This window comes from Pristiophorus japonicus, chromosome 18 (genome assembly GCF_044704955.1).
Source record: "Pristiophorus japonicus isolate sPriJap1 chromosome 18, sPriJap1.hap1, whole genome shotgun sequence".
NCBI lineage: Eukaryota > Metazoa > Chordata > Chondrichthyes > Pristiophoridae > Pristiophorus > Pristiophorus japonicus.
In genome coordinates, this window is record NC_091994.1 from 9,342,141 (window position 1) to 9,361,059 (window position 18,919).

Genomic DNA, 18,919 nt, shown 5'->3' on the forward strand with positions numbered 1-18,919 from the left:
ATGACATAGGCTCAAGGGCTACTTGTGGCCCATCTATCTGACTGGTGGCCTTTAGCTGATTAGTTACTTGTCTGTGAAGTATTGCTGGGGTTGAAAACCAGTGCAGTTTGATAAGAACTTAAGAATTAAGAGTTAGCCTTCTGCCCCCTCAAGCCTGCTCCACCATTCAATAAGATCGTGGCTGATCTTCGACCTCAACTCCACTTTCCTGCCCGGTCCCCATATCCTTTAATTCCCTCTCCTCCTCTTGCACTTTAGTGAGAGAAAAAGCGAGAGTACGTTATTAAGAGGCACTGGCTATTCCCGCATTTGCAGCACGTCGGCAGCTTATTGTCGCAGCATGATCCAAACCGGGAGCGGAGAGTTGGGGGGGGGGGGGGATCACATGTAGATCTATGTCCCATCATTCCACAGGCTTGGAATAACGGAATCCTCCTGAGAATAATCTGCAAGCAAGCCAGTGCTCAACATTTCGCCCGATCTTGCTGGAGCGGGGCATTGCTATGCCAGAAACTACTGCTGCAATTAGCCTTTTTGCTGCATTTAACCAAGATTAACATTTTGAAATTAAGACAGAAACGCACATCAGATTCATCAGTGCCTGAAAGAAAAAAATAGGTTATCAGAGTGGAACCCTTCATGTTCATTTCATATTCTCAACACTCGCTAGTTCTCTTTATATCCAATATATATTCTTTTATTTTTTGTTTGAGCAGTGAGTGCTGATTCCATATTGCGTCCTTCTCATTAAAAAAGCTGTTTTTTTTTTTTAAAAACACGAGATATTTTCTCTCCTCCCCGTTTGGAGTCACCAGCACCATCCCAGCCCAAGAGGCTGGAGATTATTCCTAGTCCCCCACACATGCTAATCTCCAGCCAGCCACTAGGTAGAGACACCAGCTGCAGCCACAACAACACCACCTCAACAGATTTATATCACACTCCTTCGTCTAATGGTAGAGAGGTGGACACTGCAGGAGTTGATAGGTAGAGCGGGAGGCTAGGGGGAAGTGATCGCTTTACAAGAGGCTTTGGAAGGAGGGGTAGCAAGGCAAAACAGTTCTGGGAACTCGGCTCCTACAGTGCCATGACTGAGATAGGAGACACAGCACAGTAAATCGTAGGTAGAAAGCTGCATCCTAGTGCCTCACTACAAAACACGAGGAGCTCCATACACAGTCACTGCCACCCCAAAGGTCACCTTGCATTTCACAGGCATCCATGAAAACAGATACAATACCCATTGACAAAAAAATCCTCCCAACCAAATGTTACCTTTTCAAAAAAAAACTCACCAGATCATCACGGACCTACGAATCCGTTCTTTCAAAGAAAGACACCTTACTACAGTTACTTGCACATGCACATAAAAAAATAAAGTAAAAATGACTAAGAAATGAAAAACACCCTTACCTTCTCTGTTAGGTTGTAAATTACCCGTGCTAGTGCCTCGGCAATTACTTTGGTATTGCGACATAACTTCTGAATATCAACCTGGGACCTAAATTTGAGAGGATAGCAGATGAAGAAAACTTTGCTCGACATTCATCGCAAGGCACAAGATACGCCTGTTGTTTTAAGAAGACAATTATTTTCGGAGAACCCTAATCACGTTTGATAAATCGAATGTGTTCTCACCATATGCCTCAATCCTTTCTTTCTCATCCAACTACCTCTTTCATTGATATGGTCTGCTTCAAATGACCTTCCTAGAATTTTTTCCCCCGCACACATTACCACCCCTGGGGAGAAAAAGGTCCACCCAGCTTCCCTTCTTATTCTTAACTTCCTAATATCGTGATCCACGATTTGAACCTTCATTTATACTAAGCAATTTGTCTGGATCAACTTTGTCGATCCCCTTCATTATTTTGAAAGCTTCAGTTCTGTAATCTGTTCTCCTCAAAGACAAGTAATTTCAGACTTCAGTCCCAGTGCAATGCAGGCATGGGAGTGACATTCTTGCCAAAAGATGTGATTTTCCCTGGTATTCCATAGAACTCTCATGTCATGTCCAATTACATAAGAAATAGGAGCAGGAGTAGGCCATTCCAGGGACTTGAGCACAAAAAATCTAAACTGACATTCCAGTGCTGCACTGTTGGAGGTGCCGTCTTTCAAAGGAGACGATAAACTGAGGTCCCGTCTGCTCCCTGAAGTGGACTTAAAAGATTCCATGGCACCATTTCGAAGAGGAGCAGGGGAGTTATTTATCCCTCAATCAACATATCAAAAAAAAATGATCTGGTCATTATCACATTGCTGTTTGTGGGAGCTTGCTTAAGCGCAAATTGGCTACCGCATTTCCGACATTACAACAGTGACTACACGCCAAAAGTACTTTATTGGCTGTAAAGCACTTTGAGACGTCCGTTGGTCGTGAAAGGCACTATATAAATGCAAGTCTTTTTTTTTAATTATCTTCCCATTACAGCTTTCAACATCCAGACAGACACCCAGGGCATTACTGTCCAATCCAACTGAAAGACTTCAGCTCAAACAATGGAACTCGTCCTCAGTGCTGCTGCACTGGAGTGTCCACCTAGATCGGCTCCTGGTGTAGGGCTCAAACCACGACGTTCTGACCCCGAAACTACAGTGCTAGCCATTGAGCCAAGCAGGCACCTTGTTTTGAGTATGCTCATGTTGCTCTTCAGCTGAGGAGCAGGAGCTGTGTCTTTTGCTGCAATACAAACCTGCCAGTCATTCTACTTGCTTTCAAAATAAAGCAAAAACAAATGTTACATTTTCATTTGACCGGCATTTGTAGAAATTTAACTTTACCCTCAAGGCAAACAGAACACGCAAGTAGAGTGGATTCTGGACATCCAGTCAACCAGGGGTTGGTATGCAATCAAGCTGAGAAATATTTAATATTTAAAAGCCAGCAACTAGTTCCAAAGAAAGAGCTTTCACCAAGAGATTTAGCAGATTGAAGCCAATTTATACATTTACATTTTTCTTATCTAAAGTCACAGAAATCCCTCACTGTTACATCCTGCATGAGGAGGATGTTACAATATATTGGAAGGATGGGGCAGGATTAGGAAAGTTAAATCATTGGTAAAGAGTATCCTGGATTTGCTTGATTGCCTTATAGATCCAGGAAAGGAATGCCTTAGTTTCCCCGAAAACCGAGCACAGCAGGGTGGTAGAGCTGCGCACGAGGTTGCACCATCGAGTGGGTTAATAAGCATTGATCGGCTCAGTGTAGGCTTTCCTAACCTGTTGTCGGGCAGGTTTGCTATCTAACTAAATGGTTGGGCCTTATTGCACAGCATTCCTTTAATTTAGTGGATAAGCAAGGGAACAGAAAGAGTCACACTTGCTAACTGCTTTAAAACAAAATCTGAACACAACCCGACAGACCCGCAGAAAGATCAAGGTAACCAGCCTGAAACAGGAAAGAGACCTCCAACATGTAGAACACGAGTCATCATGGTTGGCTGCCCTGTAACTCTCAGCTATAAAGCGATGATCTGAGTAGTCGAACGAGTAACATATCCATTACACTAACTCGGGGCATCCAAACTACAACCCAAGGACCACATGGCCCCCAAACCAAGACAACCTGCGAGAGCCCAGGTAGCTAGGTCCCATTTCTTCTTTGCTGGTTTGGTCTGAATTTTATGGTCCTGGCGATTTTGAAAGTGTTACTCTTTGATAATGGTGCCTCTCATTGGGGATAAATCCCAAGCACAATCAAGACCTATTGAGATACTACAGATACATTTTGTTTGATAACGCTCCTATGAAGCACCTTGGGATGTTTCACGATGTTATAGGCGCTATAGAAATGCAAGTTGTTGATGCAAATTAATGGGAACATAGATTTAAACTGTGTGCGTGTGTGTGTGTGTGTGTGTGAGACCTACAATGCTTTGTGGTGAACAACTATACAGCCAACAGGTACAAAAAGTGCATTAACTGATTATTTTGAAATAGTACAAGACAAACTAAAACAAAACATGCTCGCCCCTCCCTATCTCTGTAATCTCATTCAGCCTCACGAGATGTCTGTGCTCCTCAAATTCTGCCCTCTTGAGCATCCCTGATTATAACTGCTCAACCATCGGTGGCTGTGCCTTCAGCTGCCTGGGCCCCAAGCTCTGGAACTTACTCCCTAAATCTTTCCGCCTCTTTCCTCCTTTAAGACACTTCTTAAAATCTACCTCTTTGACCAATCTTTTGGTCAGCTGCCGTAATTTCTTATGTGGCTCGGTGTCAAATTTATCCGTTTTGTCTTATAACACTGCTGTGAAGCGCCTTGGGATGGTTTCACTATGTTAAAGGCACTATATAAATAAGTTGTTGTTGTTACTGAAATAATCATAGCAGCATTGAAGAAGCTGTTCTCACCTCATGTCCATAACACTGGTCCGCAGGCTGTTTTTATGGCTTTCTAGACGGGATACTGTGAATGCTGGTAATCGGCGGATTCCGAATCGCTCGTGCTCCCAGGCCAACATGTCTTCTGCCAAGTTGATTTTTTTGTGGACCATGGAGAACTTGACTTCTGGAAATTTGCTGGAGGTCACCTGCATTTTAAAATTCAGAAAAAAGAGTTTGGGTTTTCAATAGACCAACAGATTTCTTATTTCCGTCATATAACTCCCCCACCGCCGACGATCTCTCCCGGAGATGCTAACTCATGCAGGGATCATCTCCGAAGAAACACCATCAACTCCCAGATTCCTGATGTATGAGTCAAGATGCTCAACCTTGGAGAACACCAGCAAAGGCAGATTCTGTGGTTGCCTACATGTGTGCACACGCATGTTTTCCTGTAGGGATAATGGATAGTTATCAGGACCAGGAGCTCAGGCCTGTTAATTCTGGGGCACTGAGGCCAATTGTAGCCTCTGCCCCGGATGAGATCAACCAAGTCAGCACAGACCGCATTGCTGAGCTAGAACCTTTCTGCTCGGTTTCAGAAACTGGAACCCTGGCTGATTTCCCCCTTTAGTCACGGGCATTGAGGCAAACAACAGCCTCTGCAATAGATGTGATCAACTAATTGAGCACACGGGATCAAACCTAGGTCCTCCCCACTCAGCTCCAGACTAAGGCGAGGGGGACTGCATTTACCAACGGAACTGCAAATTTCAAATTTCATAAACGTGGCGGCCATTTTCCATTTAGCGAGTTTCTGATCTCGGCCGTGCTGTCGGTGGGATGCAATAGGGGGCACTTTACCTCTCTGTACCATGGATGAAAAAAATTAACGAGTGCTCCTAAGGCACTCTATAGCTGGCTCTTGGGCTCACGGGTAGAGGGCTGGGAGTGGAATGCCCACCTACCCATTTCACTGAAAGGTCAGAAAGAGTGGGATATATAACCACGTTATGTAGGCCAATGCAACAGCCATTCTGCACCAGCAACACCCCACAAACACGACACTTTGAGAGCAATTTACTGTGTGAAGTACTTCCAAAAAATACTGAGGATGTGATAAAGCATTACTTCAATGAGGGTCGTGGGGTAAAAGGGAAGTGAAGGGCAGAGAAATGGTGTACGAGCCCACGGTCTTGCCCTGCTGCACATTACAACTGTGCAGATTATTCAAGTTCTATTGGGAAACCTGATCTCGACGTGGCGACGCACTTACTGTTTCCAGTTCCTTCAGGAAGGTGTGCTGTGGGGTAGCTTCCTTAGGCGGCTTTGAAACGTGAAGGTAAAGGCCATCATCACTGCCCAATGTATCGAGGCACAAAACGAAAGCAACGTTATCCTGAAGGAGGCTTGAATCTGGAAAACATGGAGCCCACCCACAAGATTACAGCCAAGCTCAGACACTCTGGTTATCCTCTCAGAAGCAGGGTGAATCTGATCATTTTAACTAGCAGATGGAGCTTACAAGGGAACTATTATAAAGAATTTCACTACACAGAAACAGGCCAGTTGTCCCAACAGGTCTAGGCGATGTTTATGCTTCGCACGAGCAACCTCCCGTCCAACCTCATCCCATCCTATTCTTCTATTCCTTTCTCCCTCACGTATTTAGCTAACTTCCCCTTAAATGCACCCATGCTATTTGCCTCAATCACTCCATGTGGTAGCGAGTTCCACATTCTCACCACTTTGAATAAAGAAGTTTCTCCCAAATTGCTTATTGCTATTTATCATTTCTTAAAACAGGGTGGGGAAAATCTCTATCGAGAGCCATGAATAACAGGTTTGCATCATGTGTAGTTTTTTAGTCATACAGTCCCCACTGCTTATAGAGGGCATGTTGGTGTTAACACGAGTTGCCCACTTGATGCGTTGGATGGTTTCTACTTCAAAGTGTTTTGTTGAAAGTAAGCTAATCTCCCACATCGCTGACTATACCTGAACTATCCTGTGTTAATGAGGTACATGGCAGGTACAGATCGATCTCAGCGTTCTGGAATTCTGACCCGCTCATACCTGTCTCTGGTGTAGATTCTTCTTGTGGCTCGGTGTCAAATGTATTTGTTTTGTCTTATAACAGTATTGTGAAGCGCCTTGGGATGTTTTACTACGTTAAAGGAGATATATAAATAAAAGTTATTGTTATTGTGTAATATAAACTATAGTTATTGTGTAATGTTCTGCGCGATTCTCACACTGACGGGACATGGCAAAGAACCACAAGCATCTCAACAACAACTTATTCCTATCGCGCTTTTAACGCAATAAAACCTCGCAAGGCGCTGCACAGGGGAGTTAATGACATTTGACACTGAGCTACATGATATTAGGACAGGTGACCAAAAATTTGGTCAAAGAGGTAAGTTTGAAGGAGCCTCTCAAAGGAGAGAGAGGTGTAAAGAGATGGGGAGGGTTGGAGGGAATTCCATAGCCGAAGGCCCAGATAGCAGAAGGCACGGCTGCCAATGGTGAAGCAATTAAACTCAGGGAAGCGCAAGAGACTTCCGCTCTGATGCTGCCCACGGAGATCAAATCGACTCCGCCCATCTTCTCTTCAGCAGAATTCCCTGTACGGCTCCATAACTGAAGTATAATAAATAGGTAACTGGACCATAATGAGGTCCAACCGACTCACCCGAATACCCGTTTCTGCCTGAAAGAGCTGGTGTGCTTAACATCCTGTATAGGGCAACCTTATATTTGACAATAATGGTGACGGCAAATAGTTTGCATTATTTGCCCGATTTAAACGTGGGTGGTTTAAGTGGTGGGGACTGTAATTTCAAATTCCAGAGATTTAGGCAACCCCCATTCTTCACTGGCACTCATAGCTCTGCTGGGGACTTGGGCTGTTTGTTCGAATGCACAGAGACACAATCCTTCATCTTACCTGTGTGATCCAGGTTATCCTCCAGCCAGCGTTTGGTACCCTGGTAATTGAATTTCCCTCCTCCGGATACAAAGAACAGGATATTATATCTGAAAAATTATTGTAGACCAAGTGTCATTTTACAAAAAAAATCAAAACAAAATCAATGCAATTGCTACTTATCCTTTACAGTCAAGTGCTCGACTGAGAAACCTACAACTTAGACTCATCATGTTTCCCCTCTATTTTTAGAAAGAATTTCAAAATTAGCACAGACTGTTTGGTACATTTTTCTGCAGTAGTTTCCATACAGTTTTGCTGATTGGCTGATCTTCCACACCATCCCAATATTCTCACCCCATCTCCCAAATGCCCTGACCCACGTTAGGATATGGTTTCACAGGCACTCGTCCTTATCTCATCCAAGTAGCTGTTCACGTGCAAGCTGAGACAAGGCTGGCAAGCTGCATAACTGTAGGCACTTTGCAACATGAGCTTGAGGCTATCCTCATGGTCTAATTAGGCATATTTTCTCAGCACAGGTCAATGCATAACAAGCAGTGTCCTGGCCAATATTTATCTTGCAATCAACATAACAAAAACACATTATCTGGTTATGGTTACATTGCTGCGTGGGAGGGCTTGCTGTGCACAAATTGGCTGCTGGGTTTCCTACATTCCTACACTCCAAAAGTACTTTGGGACGTCCGGTGGTCGTGAAAGGCACTAGATAAATGAAAGTCTCTTCCTTTCATACATAAGCACAAATCCTAGCTGATTTCTCCTCAACCATAGGTCAGTGGTGCCGAGGTCAACTATAAGGACCCTATTGTTGCCCTGGCTGAGGTCAGCACCGAATGGGATCCTTCGATTCAGTAGCCCCACACTATGCACTCCATTTATCAATCCGAGCTAAATCAGAAGGTGGGCAAAAGCGACTAGCAGAAGGAATCTGCTTCATAGAAAGTTTACATATAGATTACTCCAGGTCCGCACACGTGTACACACATGATGCCCTGGGTCAATTGGAGGGGTTGGGGTTGGAGAAAAAAAATAAGTAGCAAACCCACTCATTGCACCCTTATCAGGTTATAAGTGAAACTGCATATCGAGCACGGACTCAAATAAAATCACAGTGCGTTCAGTGGAGTTTAGGCACAGTACAATCAGACAATCTCTCAGTTTCATATTTCCATTCATTTGAAGATACCAAAATAAAGCAACACATTATATAAACTAAAAGCAGAGATGAAACACAAAATTCTGAAATTCCTTTTGCCGATGTTTCATAATCAAGCTTTTGGAACCACATTTTGCACTCACCCAGCATGCGTCCTCTTGTAAGTATAAAGTTTGGAAAATAGTCGAGCCAGTTCTAGTAAAGCTGCTACGCCACTGCCATTGGAATCAGCGCCATAAGACAGCCACTGTCAGGGGAGTGGGATAGGATGGGAGAGAAAAAAAATTATTCCATTCACTAGATATAAAAAAAAACAACAAAAGAATGACCCATCCTCTTTGTCCCTCTAATACCCCAATTTACCTAGTCTATCGGCCAACTACATTTTGAACTCTCCAATGCCTTTCAATTCACTGGTGGACGGTTCCAACTTTTATTGCTCTTTGCATAAATAATTTTCAATGCAATGTACAGCATCCATCCTTGAGTTGGTAATGCGGAAACATCCCCAGTCCACTAAAATTCAATCTTATTTCAATGTACACTCGCTCTACATGTTTAATTTAGCAGTTTTGGGTTATTACAGTGATGAAGCTTTTTCCTGAGCAGGCGTTTCACTATATTATCAGCAACAGCCACTTATCCTGCATGTTACAAATGCCTTTCCCCAGACTTGTGTCTATCCGTCAGAACAACTCCATTAATACCTTGCAGTTAGAAATCTGTTGTCAATTGGTGCAGCATTCATAGTTTACAAGTTTTAGGTCCAGTTTGTTTCTAAGTGAGTGATTTACACTCAGGACAAGGCTCTGTACACAGCACAGCTTTAAACGACAGAAAACAGCCCATCCTTCTCACTATCTGAGAAGTTCAACCAATTAAGTAACAAACGAAGTGCATGATATTATAGAAATACATTTACTGAGAACTGGGTTTAAAATAACAACTTGGGGAAAGGTACAGGAACTGCTGCTTGTTAGTACATGTTTGTAGATAGATTAAAAGTTACGAGTTAAACTCATAACATTTTTCACCCTCTTCATGCTCCACAAAGCTCACTTGAATACGATATCGCAGCAACTCTGTCAACCTGACCGAGCGGTCATTTTTTTTAAGTACGAGTCTAGACTGAATGCCAACAGACTATTTGAGAATGGGAAAACATATAACGGAGTAGAAACCTGATCTCACCTAATTTCCACTCAGGAGCGAGAACTCACCCATACCCAACCCTCGCCATCCCAAGATTAACACCAGTTTTAGCCATCTTACGAAGCCCTGCCTGAGATCAGCTCTCAGTGCACACGGTATGGCTCAGTGCTGCTCCAGGTAGTTCCTTTGCCCACCAGGCAGTTGCGTGATGCTCTTGTGTCTCAAAGTTTGGACGTTCATAGAGTGTTAAAAAGACTTGGATTTATATAGCATCTTTCACGACCACTGGACATCTTAAAGCACTTTACAGCTAATGAAGTACTTTTGGAGTGTAGTCACTGTTGTGATGTAGGAAAAGTGGCAGCCAATTTGCGCACAGCAAGCTCCCAAAAACAGCAATGTGATAATGACCAGATAATCTGGTTTTTTTGTGTTTTGTTGATTGAGGGATAAATATTGGCCAGGACATCAGGGATAACTCCCCTGCTCTTCTTTGAAATAGTGCCATGGGATCTTTTACGTCCATTTGAGAGCGAGCAGATGGAACCTCGGTTTAACGTCTCATCCGAAAGACACCACCTCTGACGGTGCAGCATTCCCTCAGCACTGTACTGGAGTGTCAGCCTAGATTTTTGTGCTCAAGTCCTTGGAGAAACTTGAACCCACAATCTTCTGACTCAGAGGTGAGTGTGCTACCCACTGAGCCACAGCTGACATAGTTAGTTATAGTTTAACAGGGTAACAACAAATTGCATTTATATAGCGCAGTTAACGTAGTAAAACTTCAAAAAGGTGCTTCACAGGAGTGTCATAAAACAAAATTCGGCACCGAGCCACTTGAGAAATTAGGGCAAAGAGGTAGGTTTTAATGAGCATTTTAAGGGAGGAAAGAGGGGGGAGAGGTTTAGGGAGGGAATTTCAGAGCTTAGGGCCAAGGCAGCTGATGGTTAAGCGATTAAAATCAGGAGTGCTTTAGTGGCCAGAATTAAAGGAGCATAGATATCTCTGAGGTTTTTGGGGCTTGAGGACGGGGGGCGGTGGTGCGGTGCGAGGTTGTGAAGGGATTAGAAAACATGGATGAGAAATTTTAAAATCGAGACGTTGCTTAACCGGGAGCCAATGTAGGCCAGCAAGGGCATAGTGTAACACTTTCATATGTAGTCATCATTATGCTTCACTGAAAATCTTGTGACAGAAGAAAGCCTTACAAAACAGTTTAAAAAAAAGGCACCATCAGTAGTAATTATTCAGTGATGTAATAGTCTGGGTTGTACTTACAGGAGCCACTCCAAAGGAGTCGTAGTGTGCTACAATGACAATGGTGGGAAGATCCTCTCCACCCAGACCAGTCAATCTGCCCTAAAGGAACAATACAAGCACAGAATGTCAGGTCAAACACCTCACACTTTCAGGACCCACATTCCTTGTATTAGCTTAACGGGCGATCAGAAACAGCAAAAACATTTTATAAACTAAAAGGAGACTTTTTAAAATCCATTAACTGAAGGAGTTGTATTTCTCGGAAGGGGAATGAAGCAAACAGACAGAACATCCCGCTGCCTCACATTGCATTATTTGGCAACTGTAAAACTTAAACGATCACTAAGACATCTAGGTGAAGAGCAAAGGCCCCAAGTCCAGGACACCATTAAGGTGGAAACCAACAGGAGAAAAAACAAGATAAATTTTTCAAAAGTGAGACGACATCACGTTTCGGTTTTAAAAGGCTCCTTCTCTACCCTGTAGTCTTTGGTCCTCCAATTCTCACTGTACAAACCCACTTCCTCTGCTCCACCATCACTGTTACTCTTTGTAATGTTCTTGGTAAACCCTTCCACCTTGCCCCTTCTCTCCCTCCTTTAAGGGACTGTTCAATAGATTATCTTTTCAACCATGTTTTCAGTCGCCATCCCCAATTCTTCTACTAATGTTATTCACTACCCGTTTCTCCTCGGGACCTTTCATATATTCATCATCATAGGCAGTTCCTCGGAGTCAAGGGTGACTTGCTTCCACCCTAAAAGGCGAGTTCTCAGGTGACTGTACAGTCCAATGCGGGACCTACAGTCTCTGTCACGGGGGGGCAGACAGTGGTTGAAGGAAAGGGTGGGCATGGAGCCTGCATTTAACGCACGCTCCTTCCGCTGCCTGCACTTGGTTTCTGCTTGTTCTCGGCGATGGGACTCGAGGTGCTCAGCGCCTTCCCGGATGCTCTCCCTCCATTTTGGGCGGTCATAGGCCAGTGATTCCCAGGAGTCAGTGGGGATGTTGCACTTTATCAAGGAGATTTTGAGGATGTCCTTGAAACTTTTCCACTGCCCACCTGGAGCTCGCTTGCCGTGTCAAAGCTCCACGTAGAGCACTTGCTTTGGGAGTCTCGTGTCGGGCGTGCGGACGATGTGGTCAGCCCAACGGAGCTGATCGAAGTACTGACCACGCTCTATGCTGGGGATGTTGGCCTGAGCGAGAACACACACATTGGTGCGTCTATCCTGCCAATGGATTTGCAGGATCTTGCAGAGGCAGCGGCTGGTGGTACTTCTCCAGCGTTTTGAGGTGTCTGCTGTATATAGTCCATGTCTCAGCCATAAAAGAGGGCGGGTATCGCTACTGCCCTGTAGACCATGAGCTTGGTGCCGGGTTTGAGGTCCTGGTCTTCAAACACTCTCTTCCTCAGGCAACCGAAGGCTGTGCTGGGGCACTGAAGGTAGTGTTGGACCTCATCGTCAATGTCTACTCTTGCTGACAGTAGGCTCCAGAGGTATGGAAAATGGTCCACGTTATCCAAGGCCTCATCGTGGATCACGGGTGGCAGTGCTGTGTGGCGGGGTCAGGTTGGTAGAGGACCTTTGTCTTACGGATGTTTAGTGTAAGGCCCATGTTCTCGTACGCCTCGGTGAAGGTGTTGACAATGGCTTGGAGTTCGGCCTCCGAGTGTGCGCAGACGCATCTGTGTACTGTAGTTCAATGACAGAGGATGGAACGACCTTGGATCTGGGCTGGAAGCAACAGAGGTTGAACAGATTCCCATTTGTCTATAATTTAGCTCCACTCCAGTGGGGAGCTTGCTAAGGGTGAGATGAAGCATTGCATTGCAGCAAGGAAGATCGAAAAGTGCGTTGGTGCGATAACGCAGCCTTGCTTGACCCCGGTCCGGACGTGGATTGGGTCTGTGGTGGATCCATTGGTCAGGATCTCGGCTTGTATGTCATCGTGGAGCAGACGGAGGATGGTGACAAACTATTGAGAGCAGCTGAAACGGTACTATAACAGATGCTGGGCGATGCTGCAGGAGGCAGGAAAACGCAAGGGAATTCACCCAATACTGGATCCCAATTTTCAGATGCTGGAGTTGCATTCTACAAGAAACATCGCGACTCATTAGCACCGATATCCCTTCACCGCAGAGTCAATCATCCCCTTATTGCTGACACTCTCGTTTCTGGTGAGGGAAGGGTTGCGGAAATTGCAATTTTCAAGATGGAGGTCGATAGCTTTTTGTTAGGCAAGGTTACCGGGGATGTTAGGCAGTTATCAAGGGATATGGAGCAAATGCGTCAAAATGGAGTTGAGGTACAGATCAGCCATGATCTGATCGAAATGGAGTAACAGGCTCAAGGAGCTTAATGGCCTAGTCCTGTTCTTAATGGTTGGAAAGAAAAGGCCTGGCTGGAAATAGGTTAACTGATTTGATGCTCAATGAGGGCAAACAACTTTGAATACCAGTTGAAGTTTGCAACAGGGTGAAACACATGAGTCTTTCTTCAAAAATTGCAAGATAGAAACATAGAAATGAGGTGCAGGCGGAGGCCATTCGGCCCTTCGAGCCTGCACCACCATTCAATAAGATCATGACTGATCATTCAACCTCAGTACCCCTTTCCTGCTCTCTCTCCATACCCTTTGATCCCCTTGGCTGTAAGTGCCATATCTAACTCCTTTTCGAATATATCTAACGAACTGGCCTCAACAACTTTCTCCGGTAGAGAATGCCACAGGTTAACCACTCTCTGAGTGAAGAAGTTTCCCCTCATCTCGGTCCTAAATGGCTTACCCCTCATTCTTAGACTGTGACCCCTGGTTCTGGAACTCCCCAGCAACGGGAACATTCTTCCTGCCTCCAATCCCGTCAGAATTTTATATGTTTCTATGAGATCCCCTCTCATTCTTCTAAACTCCAGTGGATATAAGCCCAGTCTCTCCTCATGTCAGTCCTGCCTTCCTAGGAATCAGTCTGGTGAACCTTCGCTGTGCTCCATCAATAGCAAGAACGTCCTTCCTCAGATTAGGAGACTAAAACTGGACACAATATTCCAGGTGTGGCCTCAACAAGGCTCTGTACAACTGCAGTAAGACCTCCCTGCTCCTATGCTCAAATCCTCGAGCTATGAAGGCCAACATGCTAATTGCCTTCTTCACCACCTGCTGTAACTGCATGCCAAACTTCAATGACTGATGTACCATGACACCCAGGTCTCACTGCACCTCTCCTTTTCCTAATCTGTCACCATTCAGATAATATTCTGTCTTCCTGTTTTTGCCACAAAAGTAGATAACCTCACATTTATCCACATTGTACTGCATCTGCCCACTCACCTAACCTGTCCAAGTCACCCTGCAGACTCTTAGCATCCTCCTCACAGCTCACGCCGCCACCCAGCTTAGTGTCATCTGCAAACTTGGAGATATTACATTCAATTCCTTCATCTAAATCATTGATGTATATTGTAAATAGCTGGGGTCCCAGCACTGAACCCTGCGGCACCTCACTGGTCACTGCCTGCCATTCTGAAAAGGACCCGTTTATTCTGACTCTCTGCTTCCTGTCTGCCAACCAGTTCTCTATCCACGTCAATACATTACCCCCAATACCATGTGCTTTAATTTTGCACACCAATCTCTTGTGTGGGACCCTGTCAAAAGCCTTTTGAAAGTCCAAATACACCACATCCACTGGTTCTCCCTTGTCTACTCTACTAGTTACATCCTCAAAAAATTCCAGAAGATTTGTCAAGCATGATTTCCCTTTCATAAATCCATGCTGACTTGGACCGATCCTGTCACTGCTTTCCAAATGCGCTATTTCATATTTACAGATCAAAATTTGTAACTGCAGTAATAGATTTCATTATTTTTTTGCTCAGATTTTTTATGAACATCTTCAGACCAGCTAAGTGCCTGATGGTGATGCCAGTGAGCCTGTGTAATTTTGATTTGTAGCACCACCACCAGCCATTTAAGCAGTCATTAATTGGAGGAGAAGAATTCCAACTTACCTCAAGGCTGGTTATTGACCAGTCAGTGATGGCTTTGCTTTGGGCACCACTTGTAACCATCTGGAAGCCATTGGCTGTAGCTGTGTGCAAGAGGACTGGGGAGGGGAGGAACAAATACATTTTATTCAATGCACCCAAGATACTGGTAGCGTTGACAGAAACACAGTATGCATGGTATTGCCAACAAGGTCTTTTGGAATCAACGCTTTATGGGGATAAAAATAAAAACCTCAGTTCTTCAAATTGTTCCCACCACCAGCCCTATAAATACAGCCAAGAATGCTCTAAATACTAGCCAAGAGTGGTAGGATGGGGTGTTGCTCTACAGTTTTAATGGAGAGGTTATAAAGCTTCATGCACACATTATGCACTTTACCGACAGTTGCTGTTTTTATGTCAGTAGTCTTTGTAGCTACATACTTGTATCAAGTTTCAAATGGACAGTTTGGTGTCAAAAACAGGTAAAGACACTGCTCGGTGTTACAGTTAAGCCACATAGACCAGAATGTCCCATGCTCAATTCCTGCTCTGTGTTGAGTTTGGTGACCTCGGCTGGAAGTAAGAGAGGTAACAGAATTCATCTCGGGGCAGCGAGTTAGGGCAGGGAGAAAAAAAAACAGAGTCAAGGTTTCTGCTCCTGATTGCCATCCTGTGAGTCCTGCTGTGTCTGTGTGGACATTCGGTTAGGATTGGTTTGGGCTTGGCTGGAACGCTCCACGCAGTGAAATGGCAAGGTACCAGAGGTTAATCAGTGTCCGTGGAACTGTACTCCAACAGGATTCAGAGCTTTTAGGAGACAAGAAAATAAAAAAGGATAGCTTGACTTTGCATTGATACAATTTTTTCTATTCTCTTATTTTTTTCTTGACATTTTATTCGACATATTAATGCGGAGAAACCAGTGTCAGCATTAAGCACTCCCAAGTCAGATACTACAAAGTCAGGAACAGGATAAAGCTCCCTGTATTCTGCTCTAGCCTCTAAAAAGTCCCTACTAGTGTCACATTTTCATTTCCTACAGCAGCCATCTTGTGACCTCCAAACCAGATCCTGGAATCATGTTAATGTTTGTGGGGGTTCCTATCGACAGGTTTGAAAACTACTGCCATAAATATATATTGCAGAAAAACCAAACCTGGGATTGAGGTCAAGGTGGAAATGTATCTCGGCTCTGCTGATGCTTGTAAACTGCTCACGGTTCACTCCTGTGATTTAAAATGTCATCAAAACTTAACAGAACTGATGTCCTGTAGTTGCCAATTCTCCTGATTCAATATCAAGTGGCAACAGATCACTCTAGCTGAGAGACAAGATCAGCAATAAACATCTGGCAGTGCTGAAAGTTTGTGTGTGTGGGGAAATTGATTGGTTGAGCTGTAAGATGAGGTGGGGTGGGAGGGAGCGCCGGAGTCAAACAAACTATAATGAGCGATCAAGCCAACACTAATGTATTTGGTGCAACGCAGGTTTAACTCTACTCCAATGAGTCCCCACCCCCAAATGGAGACTGGACAACTCTTGAAGATGGAGGGAGGAAAAGAGGAGGAGCTTCGTCACCGTACAGCTTGGACACGCTTCATGGTTACCAGCTCAGAAAGGCAATAAGGAGGCAGAAGGCTCGTTGACCATGATTTCACAGTGGAGGGTGATTAAAGGGGACTTTCTCTTTCTCCTCCCAACATGAAACAAAATTGGAACCTTTAAGAGCGTTTCTCCAGTACAGGAACCACTTGCATTCATAAATACAGCATTAAGTTTGCTGACTGAAGGCAAGCAGATAATACCACACAACTTAGCGAAACCCTGGCTGGCGCACCTTACTCAAAAAAAAACAGACAATATAGGTTCAACCCACCTTCTGCAGCTGAGGCAGTGCCCTGCGAGACAGAAGCTGAATTTGTTTGTTCATGTATTGACAAGAGCTCGTCATCCTCCAAGGCAAAGTACACCGGTACAATTGTCTCAGTTGCCAACAGCTCTGGCTCGATCTCCATAAATTGCTGCAAGTTTTAAAAGAAAAAGTCAGCCTGGTACCCAGCAAAGAGAGAAAACGCTAAAGTTTCACCACCTCCAACTTGCTGCCCGTCTCTCCTAAAGTCACCAATGCTGGACCAGGAGTGGGAAAACATGGCTATTTCTTTCTCACACCAGCCCAGAGCCAGAGGCCAAATGTAGCATCACATTGTGGCCCTGAGATCAGCTAACACAGCACAGATCAGGGACTGTCCCAGTTATCACATCATACTACATATTTACCTACTGAGTCTGAGGTGGACCTCAGGGATCAAAAAGTTAAAAACAAATGATATATGATTGGAGCAAATAGAATTTGACTTTAAACTCAAGGTCCAAATTTTCCCACAAATTCCAAAATATTTCCCTGTGCAAACTGTGGGATGTGCGACATGCAATTCCATTTCATTTACTGCTATCCCTTCAGAAACAACTTCTTTGAAGACAACAGCTTTCATTTTAATAAAACTTTTTTGGTGAATTTTAAACTTAAATGTGAGGGATGTTAGCTCTGGGGAATGAAAAACTTTTCACTCAGCATTAGAATCAAGCACACCCAGACAGTCCCAATAATGAGTACAGGGGTATTATTAGATGTAGATTAAAATTCATTCCACTGTCATAGCAACCCACCTCATCTCCAACTTCAGAAGGACCAGCATAACATGTTTCCATTACTCACCCTAGCTTCTCACTGAAATGGCCAATTTGTGCCAAATTAGGGGAAGTTTTATGGCTGTGGGCCCATGCCCACTAGGAATGGGATTGAGACGGTACAAACTCCTTTCAAGTAGGACAGCGACAGCAAACAAACGTAAGAGACTTTCATCTCATCGCTGTTTGATCACTTGGGATTTATGGTTTATGAAGCAATGATTGGAGGTGGTCTGTGGGTGGATGTTTCAGCAAAGTTCATTCTCCATGAACACAGTGAATTCACTGTGCTATTCACCGCCTACTTGGGCTCTAAATGACACTCCTAAACCTACTTGTGTTTCACTTTTATCTGCCGCGATGCTATCCAAACCTTTACTGATTTGTAATCACTACCAAATACACACTATCCTTTGCACACTTGAATCCCCAGTGACGGTTTTCTTCTGAAGACGTGGGGGAATCTAGAATTAGGGGGCATAGTTTCAGAATAAGGGGGTCGCCCATTTAAAACGGAGATGAGGAGGAATTTCTTCTCTCAGAGGTTCGTGAATCTTTGGAATTCTTTACCGCAGAGAGCTGTGGAGGTTGGGTCACTGAATATATTTAAGGTGGAAATAGACAGATTTTTGAATGATAAAGGAGTCAAGGGTTATGGGGAGCGGACAGGGGAGTAGAGCCGAGGCCAAGATCCAATCAGCCATGATCTTTATTGAATGGCGGAGCAAGCCCGAGAGGCCAAATGGCCTACTCCTGCCCCTATTTCTTATGCAAGAAAGCTATAGTACCTGAATGACATCCTGAGGCATTGTTGACATGTTCTGGGGCAGAATGATCACCACTGCCCCTGCACTCTGTCGTATGGCCTCCTGGAACTTTTCAAATGAGAACTCCGCTAGTCTCATTATCACACACCGGCGGCTCAGCACATCTGCTTCAAATGTTCGAGCCTCTGTGTTCAGCATGGCATTCCTTGTACCTGTCAAGAAAAAGAGACAATGTTTTGGTAGCTGCCAATACATGGAGTACACAACCAACAGGTCCCCAGACTGCACTATTCGGATTTCAGCTGCCCCAAAGGCAAGTGAAAGAAGTTGTGACCAGCTGGATTAGGGGATCAACTGTTGAATTCCTTGTGAGCAAGAGAAAATATATTTTCCTGACAAAAAATTCTCCAGGGTAGCAGAATTAGAATTATCTTGATTTACTTTGTCTTGGCTCTAATTTTGGTGGTGTCCTGTACCCTGGATTTTGTATCATAGGTTTCATAAGCATCGCCAGAAGATTGAAGTATGAGAATGGGCCAGAGAAACTTTGGTTCTTCAACAATAGACAGCAGAGAGTGGATCTGGTCGCTTCTGTCTGATCTTTAAAGTTTTGGTA

General features: G+C 44.3%; 1 protein-coding gene across 3 annotated transcripts in view; it reads right to left on the bottom strand.

The window, feature by feature from the left end:
* Positions 1 to 18,919, bottom strand: part of ncln (nicalin) — a 45,198-nt gene that overhangs the window by 10,931 nt on the left and 15,348 nt on the right. For all 3 annotated transcript variants that reach the window (XM_070859638.1, XM_070859640.1, XM_070859639.1), the window contains exons 2-10: positions 18,325 to 18,515; positions 16,725 to 16,869; positions 14,870 to 14,964; positions 10,872 to 10,952; positions 8,585 to 8,688; positions 7,283 to 7,371; positions 5,609 to 5,748; positions 4,360 to 4,538; positions 1,414 to 1,501 (exon numbers count right to left, since the gene is read on the bottom strand). In XM_070859638.1, the coding sequence (XP_070715739.1) occupies positions 1,414 to 1,501; positions 4,360 to 4,538; positions 5,609 to 5,748; positions 7,283 to 7,371; positions 8,585 to 8,688; positions 10,872 to 10,952; positions 14,870 to 14,964; positions 16,725 to 16,869; positions 18,325 to 18,515 (1,112 nt within the window). The remainder of the gene's footprint in view (positions 1 to 1,413; positions 1,502 to 4,359; positions 4,539 to 5,608; positions 5,749 to 7,282; positions 7,372 to 8,584; positions 8,689 to 10,871; positions 10,953 to 14,869; positions 14,965 to 16,724; positions 16,870 to 18,324; positions 18,516 to 18,919) is intronic.